We start from the raw sequence: 12,008 nt of genomic DNA, 5'->3' as shown, positions 1-12,008 counted from the left end.
AAGTCGAGGCCTCGAAAAAAAGTAGTTCCGATGGCGGACAAAAACAAAAAAATCTACGGCATTTGAAAGAGGAAGGTCTCTTACGTGACAATTTACCACCTTTAGTGAAAATTTCCGTAAATATAAGATTTTACGGAAATTCGAAAAAAATTTGTGAAAAAATCGCCGGTTTTTCTTCAGTTTTTCATGGTTAAATAATATTTATTTTTTCATCAAATTGTGGTAAATTGTCACGTAAGAAACCTTCCTTTTTTAAATGCAGTACGATTTTTTTGTTTCATATATCCCAATCCTGAGATTAACTGTCCGCCATCATTTTTCGAGGACTCACTTTTGCGCCCTCTACAATCTTAGTGCACGTGCATAAATGAAAAAAGATATATTTATTGTACTCTCTAAGAGTTAGGTATTAATATGTAAAAAGTTTTATGTTCATTTTTAATACAGGTTCTGAGAAAAAAAATTCTTGAAAAAAATGATTATTTTTGGTCTTCTAAAGTGTACTAGTACCTGTACTGTGGTGCAGAAAAATCTATCCACTAAAAATTTTGTCATTTTTGATGTTTTGAATTTCCTAAACCTGTTGTCCGATTTAAGTGATTTTTTACCACATTATAGGCTTACCAATTGTCAATATCGATGTAATAATATTGTTGCTAGACAGTTAATCTGTCATTGTATACCGGGTGTATGAATCAAACTGTTTTTCTCTCACAGTTCGCATCACCCTGTGGACTATTCTAGCATTTATAAAATACTGAAATTAAAACCCAACTATAGCCTCAGGTTTTCTTAACATTTTGTCTTTCGATTCATTCACTTATGTTGAATAATAAAAAAGTTAGGTACTTTAACAACTGGCCATGTTCGTCATCAGTATAGGGTGTTTCTAAATAAGTGCGACAAACTTTAGGGGTAATTTTACATGAGAAAATAATGACAATTTGCTTTACAATCATATATCCGCACACGCTTCGTTTCCGAGATACGGGATGTTCAATTTTTTTTTACAAACTGACGATTTATTTATTGCTTTAAAACCAGTTGAGATATGCAGATCAAATTCGGTGTGATTTAAAACGTAGTTATTACACATTTTTTGACATACAATTAAGAATTTTATATTCACCATTGCTGTGCGTACGGGTAATATTATCGGTCATAATACCCGTTTGCGCGCCACTGGTGAATATTAAATTTTTAATATTGTATGTCAAAAGATGTGCAATAACCACGTCTTAAAACCCACCGAATTTGAGTTGCACATCTCAACTGGTTTTAAAGCAATAAGTAAATCATCAGTTTTTAAAAAAAAATTGAACATCCCTTATCTAGGAAACGAAGCGTTTGCGGACATATGATTATAAAGCAAATTGTCATTATTTTCTCATGTTAAAGTTTTGCGCAAAAAAAAATAAAAATAAAAAAAAATACAAAAAAATATATAAAAAAAATAATAGAAAAAAATATATAATAAAAAAAATATATAATAAAAAAAATATATAATAAAAAAAAAGTGAACTTGGACAGTCCATAGTAAAAAGCTTTCGAATGAAGTAGAGGGCTAAAGAAGAAAAGAAGAATGTTGCAGTTTTTACTGTGGAACTCTAAGAACATCATTTAGAAAAAAAAATATAATATAAAAAATTATTAAAAAAAAATACAAAAATAATTATTTATTAGTAGAATTGTTTATTAGGGATTAATATTAGTATTAGTTTTAGGATAAGGTACGAAAAAATGACTAATAAAATAAAAAATAGTAAAATTGGCGAATGGATTTAGTGTCCGCAGTCATATAAACCCAAATAAACAACAACAAGTTTTGCGCAAATATTTTAGAAACACCCTGTACTGATGACAAACATGACCAGTTGTTAAAGTACCTAACTTTTTATTATCCAACATAGGCGAATGAATCGAAAGACAAAATGTTAAGAAAACCTGAGGCTATAATAGTTGGGTTTTAATTTCAGTATTTTTTTATAAATGCCAGAATAGTCCACAGGGCGATGCGAACTTTGAGAAAAAAACACAGTTTGATTCGTACACCCGGTATACAATGATAGTTTGACTGTCTAGCAACAATATTATTACAGAGATATTGTCAATGAATAAGGCTATAACGTGGTAAAAAATCACTTAAATCTGACAACAGGTTTAGGAAATTCGAAACATCAAAAATGACCAAACTTTAGTGGATCGATTTTTTTGCATCGCAGTGTATTTACATAAAAAATTTATGGGGGTTTTGTTCCTTTAAACCCCCAAATATTTGTGTAAGTTCCAATTAAACTATTATTGTGGTACCATTAGTTAAACACAGTGTTTTTAAAACTTTTTTGCCTCTTGGTCTTTTTTTGACAAGTCACCTTTTAACGAGATGTGGGTTCTTTTTCAAAATATACCTAAAAATGTAAATTATAAATAAATTTTCAGATTATTAACAGGTCTCTATAATCGTACTTAACCATATACAAATATGTGGTGGACTCGACAAATATTCAAAATATCTCGATAAACCCTGACTTATCGAAAAAGTACTAAGAGGCAAAAAAGTTTTAAAAACATTGTGTTTTTAAATTGGGCTTTAATTGGTTTTTTTATTGGCACTAATGGTGCCCAATAATAATTTAATTGGAACATACACAAAAGTTTGGGGGGGTTTAAGGGAACAAAAACCCCATTAAATTTTTATGGGGTGCACAAATTTCAGTTTAATTTTTTTTTAAATGTTGCTGCACTAAGAGTGCCACATGTCTATTTTCAATACAAAATCTCTAAAAGTTTTCAATATATGAAAAAAAATCGATTTTCATTTTCTAACTTCAAACGACTGTAACTTTTTTTGTGTGCACTATTGTATATAGGTAAGTGACAAGTGAGGTTCAATCAACCTATTTTTGACCCAAGAATCTGTGGTATAATTTATGACCAATCTTTTCGGGACACCCTGTATATCTGTACTTTTGGGTCTGTCCAATAGTATCTTACCATATATTTTTCTAAGGGCATTCATATCTGCTGTTTCTAAAAAACTAGCCTTATTTTCATCCTCTCTGTGTCAGGTCTAGGGATTGCAATCCGGTATGGTTTCGAATCCGGCCGGATCCGGTCGGATTTACGATAATCCGGCCGGATCCGGTCGGATTGGCAGTATACCTGATTATATTTGCAATTTGCGGTATTGCCATTGGCACTGGCAAGATACACTAAGTAAAGTATTATATATGATTTAAAACATAAAAACATAAATAAAACATTAATTTTTGCATAAGAACATAAACTTTTTATACTTTAACTATAATTAATAAACAAAAACAAACACATAATTAAAAAAGTCAATTTGATTTTTGCATTTGAAAATATGAACGAAGGAAACATATTGTATTAATTGTATCGTCTCCTAACCTACTTCTTAAAGAAGTACAAATATATCCTGCAGCCGAGAAGGCCCTTTCTGCCTCAACACTAGTTGGCTTAATGGTCAATAAATAGTTATATAGAAGGGTTAAATACGTTCCTTTTATTCCATCTAATTCGTAACATGTCATTTCCCTTTGTAATATTTTTTCAAAATCGAGGGCTGTTTTGTAATTTGTTTGCTTGCCGTATTTGTAATCTTTCATTTCGTGATTGATTTGATTTTCTAATTCTTCTTTTAATGTTAAATTAGTTTTCACCAATTCGGAATCTGAATCAGAGCTGCCATCTTCTTCTTCCGAAGTTTTTTACATTTTCCCCATCATTTGTTGTAAGTCTCTTTAAAATTTCTGTCATTTTATGTCGCATGAAAGTTTTCTTTGGCATGAAAAATGTATCACCAGATTGTTTAGATAGTACCTAAAAATAACGATTCCAAAATACAGTTTGATTTCGAGACCATATTCAAAATTCTATAGGAAAATAACTCTTTCCGTAGTTACCGGACCGGATCCGGCAAAATTTGCTGGATCCGGTAGTGGTGAAAAAATACCGGATCCGCCGGATTACCGGATCCGCCGGACCGGATTGCAATCCCTAGTCAGGTCGTGTTTCTGCTGTGTATGTCATTATTGGTCTGATAACTGTTTTCTAAATTCTGCCTTTCAATTCTTTCCTGATATTTTTATTTATCCATATTGTTTCATTCAGCCAACCTGTGGATCTGTTTGCTCTGTTCACCTGATCTTTCACTGATGTTTCGAGCTTTCCGTAGCTAGATAGTGTGATGCCTAGATATTTAAACTCCATGACTTGTTCTATTACCTGACCCTCCAGCTCTAATTTAGTAGATTTGCATATCGTCATCGACACAAGAAAACCGCGTAACTCCAATCTTTACTTAAAATAAGATTTTACTGCCATCCATTAGCCAATCGTCTATTCTAGCCATCCGACAAATAATACGTAATTTAAATGTAGATTTCTAATTTTAAAATGGTTACTAGAAAAGCAGGTATCTTCCTTGTCAAAAGATTAGGTTAGTAAAACACGCAACTTCCGCGCTTTTTTATGTTAAGTCAGTTAAGTGATTATTGCCGTTGATTTGATTTGTTTTTTTTTTGGAGTGAAATAGAGGTTTTTAAGTTCTAATTTTACATTAAATTTGTAAGGAAGTAAGATAAGGTAAGTTGATTTGTGTAATAAATGTTTTTAGTACGATTTAAAAATAAAGGGATTTTTGTTGCTTTAAACTAAAGTATATTCACTTTAAAGAAATGTAGTTGGTCAACACATACATGCATTGAAACCCTGAAACCTGATGTTTATAAAATAATCATCAGATTTCACTTGTTCTGTGCATGTATGTATGTGAACACGTGGAACCTGAAGTTTGTAATAAAAACATCAGGCTTCAGGTGTTCTGTGCATGTATAAATATGTTAACAAACTACATTTCTTTAAAGTGAATATACTATATAGCTGGAGTTACATGGTTTTCCATATTTTATTTTATGAACCCATGTTGGAGTTACATGTTCTTCTAATGTTACATGTTACTCCTGAAAAACCAAGGAAAATGGAGTTACATGTTTTTCTTGTGTTGACGATGATATGCTGTTTGCATTTTGTCATTTTTGTAGAAATTAACATGTTAAATTTTCTGGCAGTGTATTAAATTGGCCAGCATATATGTCATCTTCACTTTCAGAGAGTAGTATTGCATTGTCTGCATAGGAGATTATTTTAACTTATTTCTCTCATTTGGTATCCTTTTTTAGTTCTTACTTTTTTTATTATTTCATCTATGATAGGTTTTACAATAGAGGACTCAGAGAATCCTTATCCCATTACCATCTTCAATTGGTTGTTATTTCGCCTGGTGAGAACAATAGTGACGAAACTTCAAAATGAACATTTAGAGATAATCGTATTTGAAGTAATCATTTTGCAAAATTTTTCTAATAATGTGCTTTCTAGATATGTAAACCAATTAGTAGAAGTAATTTTATTTGAAGAAAAGATGGATATTGTATTTATTTTTGATTTTTTCTGCGTTACGCCATTATTGCATTATCGAAGATGTTTAATTTGATGTTTCACCACTATACTTTAATACTACTATACTACAACAGTTTAGTTTCTGTTATAAATAATTAAAAAATTTACTTTTAAAAATACAGTAGAGCGTCGAAAATCCGAACCCTAGTAATCCGAACAATCGCTAATCCGAACGCAAAAAAAATTATAAAATTAAAAAATATGATCGCGGACCGAATTTTTGGATTTAATATGACAAAATATGGGCAAAATATGACCGCGGATTTTTGTTTTGTTTATGTAGAAACACATACCTACAATATATTTGTTTATTATGCAGGTGTTTTATTCCTTGTAACTAAAACATATGTACATATGTACATGTACTATGTTTATGAGCTTTGTATGTATTTTGAACATATGTTCGATAATCCGAACAATTTGATAATCCGAACTACCCCTGTACCAATTAGTTCGGATTATCGACACTCTACTGTAAATTAAACGCATCAAATAAAATATTTTATTGTACACACCAGTTATGCGCAAAATGAAACTAAAGTACAATAGAAAAATAACAAAATAAGATCTTAAGTAATAATTATGAAAACGATAAACATGATAAAAGATAAAAAGTAAGCAAAAGAACAATGAATAGTAAAATTAAATTCATCATTTCACTCACGTATGTTTCGTATTTCAAACTACTAAAGAAATGATTGTGGGTAGAAGGAATTGATTTATTTTGTAAGACTTCTTTTTAGAAATGAGTATTGGTTCTCGATAGTGTGGAATTAAACAGTACTGATCCAAAGTGGATAGACGCTTTCTTGATTTGCTACCTTGATTTGAACCTAAGAACAATTGAAACTGAGTTTCTCTGTAAGAAGTTTTATAAAAAAAACACAAAAGCAAAAACGACCACACAGACAAAAGTGCTTATTCGCCACTATTGCACATTGTACTACTATCTTTAATAAAATATCTAATATTTCAAATACATGTAGGCACGGCGTAATTACAGATTCGCCAGCATTGATATAAAGTTTGGTGTGCTTTCGTCGTTAATGCATCAAAATATTTGACAAATTCACAATACCATAAAGACTTGTAGGCGCCCTCTAGTAATAAGGAAATTAAATAATTGTTAGCCGATATTGCACATAAAAGAGGGCATATTTAGATGTCGATTGATGGACTTAACTCAAAAACGTTAATTTTCGAGTTTCGCCACTATTGTTCTCCCTAGGCGATTTCTTCTTCTACTTTACTTTTATTCTGTTGTTCTGGTAGATATTTTCAACCGTTTTGATTATTCCTTTAGGTATCTTTCTTGCTTACAATAAGTGGATAACATTCTATATTTTACCCAGTGAAATGCCTTCTTGCAGTCCACAAAACATGAATATGCTAGTTTGTGGTATTCTATAAATACATGGATGGTGCACGATGTTCCTGACCTAAAACCTTGCTGTTCTTCAGTTAATGTTATAATTTCATTCAATTTGTTTATTATCAATTTGCTCGTTAATTTTAGTGGTGTGTTTAATAAATTAATTCCTCTATAATTCTCTAGGTCTGATTTGTCTCCCTTTTTAAAGAACGGTATTAGGATGCTTCGATGCTTGATCTTCATTTTTATGGTATTCTGGTTTTTTTTATTATTTTTTGGATCAGTTTTAATGGTACAGTACAACCTGCCATATCCGGACCTGTCATATCCGGACCTCCCCATATCTGGACGGTTCTGCGCCGTCCGGATCTACCAAAATCCACCGAGAAAGGCAGACAACGCACTAAAAGAAGAACTAAAAGATGGCGAAATAATGTATTATAGAATCTATAAAACGTGTCTATCGACGAAAGTTATTGACGGCGTTGATTACTGGAATGTATGAAAGAGAAAACGTTTCAGAGACTGTAAAAGAAGTAGTGGTCTTGATATCCGGATTTTTTCATATCCGGATCGGTCTGTCACCACATTGATCCGGATATGGCAGGTTTGACTGTATTTTAACACTTTTTTTGTTTTTTGTTTCGGTGACACTGGTTCTTGAATCGTATCAGCTTCTTCGTAACGTTTTAGTTGGTCTGGCTCTTTTAAAAACTGTGATCTTTGATCAAGTTGGATGGTCTTTGTGAAAAGTAATCATTAAAGATATTTGGAGGATGACTAGTATTTTTCTTAACACAATGATGTTCATTTGTGATTTTTGGCAGATTTTATTGGATGTAAACTTACTGAATACAATGTAAAAGTGCTTGATAATTAGTTAAATGACATACCTATCTAAAATTATCATTCATTATAGAATAGGAATTTTTTTACAAAAACTACTTTAGAAATGGATATGCTTAAAATTTGGCTTTATTCTTCTTTTATAATGTGTACACATTTTTCAGCATCACTTCTGACATGTTTGAATGTCTATTTTTGTAATTTTCATTTCATTTTATAAGGTTTTTTGTCAATAATAATTGTCCAAAGACTTTTAGCAGTTTTTAAAAATCATTTCTTCTGTTTGTTGGCGTATTGTTATTACAAAAGGTGTTCAAAATATTGGTTTTGCATTTTATTTATATTAATTTTAGACCATATTTTAGCTGTCATTAATTTAGAATTTAGAAGGTATATTCACCAAAAATAATGGTAATATTTCGATCTTGATATTGTTTATTTTTATTTTAAAAAGTTATGTTTAATTCATCATACTAGATTAAAGAATGGAAAACAATTGCAGTTCTCTCTATAGAAAAAAATGAACAAACCTATAAATTTTTGTTAAATAATTAAATTAATATAAACAAACAAACTCGTATCAGCACATTCAAAACCAAAATATCATTATTGTGACTTCATACACAGACACAATAATCCCCATAAAACAACAACAAAACCAATTTGAATACATTTGAACACCCTAAATTACGTCGATATTATACGGAGAGTAAATATAAAGTTAGTAATTAAAGAGAAGAGTGAATAAATAAACAAAAATATATCTATAAGGTATTTGTAAATATGCAAAGATTTAGTAAATAGTGTAGCAGAAATCGTACCCCAGTAGACTTAATGTGACTATAAATAAACTACATAAAGCTACACTTTTGTACAGTTGTTTTATTCCTTTTGTACGGAGTATTGTACTTCGTATGTAATAATTTTTGTCAGCTGTAGTAGCCATATTGATGAAATTTACGTCATTTAAATCCAGGGCACTTTCCGCCACAGGTGGAATTTTCAAAAGCAAATTACCTGATGTAGGGCTGTTAATCCGTCCACATTTTTGCAGTATTGATGTCAGCTCCTTTATGTAACAATTCCAACACTTCTTCTTTATCACTAGCAGCACAGGCGGCAAGAAACACACATCCCGAAGAAAATTTAATTTTCAAAGTTTTTTGTTTCGATGACACTGGTTCTCGATTTGTATCGGATTCTTCCCAATGTTTTAGTTGGCCTGCTCTTTTAAAAACTGGAATCTTTGATCAATTTGGATGGTCTTTGTGAAAAGTAATCGTTAAAGATATTTGGAGGATGACTAGTATTTTTCTTAACACATTGATGTTCATTTGTGATTTTCGGCACAGATTTTATTGGATGTAAACTTACTGAATACAATGTAAAAGTGCTTGATAATTTAGTTAAATGACATACCTATCTAAAATTATCATTCATTATAGAATAGGAATTTTTTTACAAAATCTACTTTAGAAATGGATATGCTTAAAATTTGGCTTTATTCTTCTTTTATAATGTGTACAAATTTTTCAGCATCACTTCTGACATGTTTGAATTTCTATTTTTGTAAATTTCATTTTATAAGGTTTTTTGTCAATAATAATTGTCCAAAGGCTTTTAGCTGTTTTTAAAAATCATTTCTTGTGTTTGTTGGCTTATTGTTATTACAAAAGGTGTTCAAAATATTGGTTTTGCATTTTATTTATATTAATTTAAGACCATATTTTAGCTGTCATTAATTTAGAAGGTATATTCACCAAATAATGGTAATATTTTGATCTTGATATTGTTTTTTTTTATTTTAAAAAATTATGTTTAGAATGATTCATCATACTAGATTAAAAAATAGAAAACAATTGCAGTTCTCTATATAAAAAAAATGAACAAACCTATAAATTTTTGTTAAATAATTAAAATAATATAAACAAACAAACTCGTATCAGCATAAATTCAAAACCAAAATATCATTATTGTGACTTCATACACAGACACAACAATTCCCATAAAACAACAACAAAACCAATTTGAATACCTTGAAGAACCCCCCAAATTACGTCCATAATATAGGGAGAGTAAATATAAAGTTAGTAATTAGAGAGAAGAGTGAATAAATAAACAAAAATATATCTATAAGGTATTTGTAAATATGCAAATATTTAGTAAATAGTGTAGCAGAAATCGTACCCCAGTAGACTTAATGCGACTATAAATAAACTACATAAAGCTACACTTTTGTACAGTTGTTTTATTCCTTTTGTACCGAGTATTGTACTTGGTATGTAATAATTTTTGTCAGCTGTAGTAGCCATATTGATGAAATTTACGTCATTTAAATCCAGGGCACTTTCTGCTACAGGTGGAATTTTCAAAAGCAAATTACCTGATGTAGGGCTGTTAATCCGTCCACATTTGCAGTATTGATGTCAGCTCCTTTATGTAACAATTCCAACACTTCTTTTTTATCACCAGCAGCACAAGCCGCGAGAAACACACATCCCGAAGAAAATTTAATTTTCCGAGTTTTTTGTTTCGGTGACACTGGTTCTCGATTTGTATCTGATTCTTCCCAACGTTTTAGTTGGTCTGCTCTTTTAAACAGAGCTGAATTAGATCGAGTCTCTAGCGACATGATTATTTAATAGTTTTAGAATGCACACGGTCGGCCACCATTACGGATAATATAAAATTTCTAAATTCTTGACGCACATAACAGAGGGTGCGGTTGGCAAAATGCAAAATAAACTTCACAAACTTCAAACTCAAGTGCCATCTTTTAAAATTCATGGCAACTAACAGCTATAATTAATAAAGTTTTTTACTTTTCAACTAATTTGTCATTTGTCATTCTAACTAATATCAACTTCAATGACTTCAATTTAAACGCCATTTTGACCAGAATTATTTTTAAATTTAGCAGTAAATTATTACAGATCTTAACAAATCATTTATCAGAGGTAAACAAACTATAAAGGTACTTTTATATCTAAATATCGATATATATTATATCGGCTTTATATTTAATTAAAGGGCTACAAATCATGTTAAGTTTTATAGTTGTTCCATCGTATCTTTGCACACACCCGATGATTAAATTGCAAATCAAAACATTTTAACCGAATGTCAAATATGCCAGGAAACGAGAAGTAAACTAAACCTTCCCAACGAAATATATGTGGGTCTGAATATCGTAAAGTTTTTATATTATACATTACATGCGAGTAGAATACTACACTTTTCTACGACGTTATATTTTTATTAATAAAAAATATCAACGACTCTCGATAAAAATTAAAATTTACAAAATCGAATGTAGTTCGCCAATAGTACGCGGCTGAATAATTGGTTGCCTATTTTTAGGAGCCGTATAATATAATTATCATTTCGTGTAACGCCCGGTTTCATAATCAACTTAAAGTGAACATTAACTAAAGTTCACTTTAACGTTGACATTTACCCATATGAATTGCATTGACAAGGGTACCAACTTAAAACTTAAAGTCCACTTTAACTGATTATGAAACCGGGCGTAAGTGTCTCCACCGTGAGGATCACTCGTATAAAGACTATAAAGATAAAGACTATTTTGGTGTATTTCTGTTAAAGAATCACATTTAAAAATTGCAACGAATAGCACGCAAGCTCACGTAATGACAGTATGTTTCGACTTTAATATCTGTCACATAATGTCACTATAGGGCTTTTCATCGATTGTCATTTGTTTCGAGCTCCTGTCATATTGTGTATAATCTGTTGTAAAACTCAACAAGATCAATAGGGCTTTTCATCGGTTGTTATTTGTTTCGAGCTTTTGTCATCCGTGTATAACATTAATATACACGGATTGTACGACATATGAAAATGACTGTGAATGAAAAGGCCTATTAACCGGTCGTGGCAAAAATTACTTGTCTTATCAGCTTAAAATTAATAATTAGCGGAAATAATCAAATAAGAGAGCAACAATTAAGTCGTTCTAACAATTATGTTTGAAAATAAAATTACAATGAAATATACAAACAAAGACTAGTTTAGATAATATGAAAAACTATTCTTAAACACAATACCTAAATGCGCCAATGTCACTGAATGACATAAACGTCAAAATTCTCAGTAACGTATCAAAGACATGCCGTATCGTTTATCCTTGTTTAACTTATTCTGGTTTCTATGCATGGGGGCCCACATAAAAATTTTTAGGAGGGCGGCAGACGTGAAGATGTTGCACATTATATTTTGTATACTTTGGATGACAATACATATCCGTACCTCAGAGCAAAACTGTATTAAGTCCAAAATTTCAGTT

General features: G+C 30.8%; 1 protein-coding gene across 7 annotated transcripts in view; it reads right to left on the bottom strand.

Annotated features, from left to right (window-relative positions):
• The window catches only part of LOC114327714 (protein phosphatase 1 regulatory subunit 12B), a 209,146-nt gene extending 198,706 nt beyond the window's left edge, over positions 1–10,440 (bottom strand). For 2 of the 7 annotated variants that reach the window (XM_050655426.1, XM_050655427.1), the window contains exon 1: positions 10,086–10,440. In XM_050655426.1, coding sequence (XP_050511383.1) covers positions 10,086–10,334 — 249 coding nt within the window. In that variant the 5' untranslated portion in view covers positions 10,335–10,440. Of the gene's footprint in view, positions 1–8,719; positions 8,809–10,085 lie in introns of those variants that run through there. The other 5 variants (XM_050655429.1, XM_050655431.1, XM_050655428.1 and 2 more) reach the window with 4 other exon arrangements.
• Positions 10,441–12,008: the final 1,568 nt, after the last annotated feature.

The sequence above is a fragment of the Diabrotica virgifera genome, chromosome 7 (assembly GCF_917563875.1).
Source record: "Diabrotica virgifera virgifera chromosome 7, PGI_DIABVI_V3a".
NCBI classification, from domain to species: domain Eukaryota; kingdom Metazoa; phylum Arthropoda; class Insecta; order Coleoptera; family Chrysomelidae; genus Diabrotica; species Diabrotica virgifera.
Note: the sequence above shows the minus strand (reverse complement) of the source record. Positions and strands in the feature narration are given on the sequence as shown.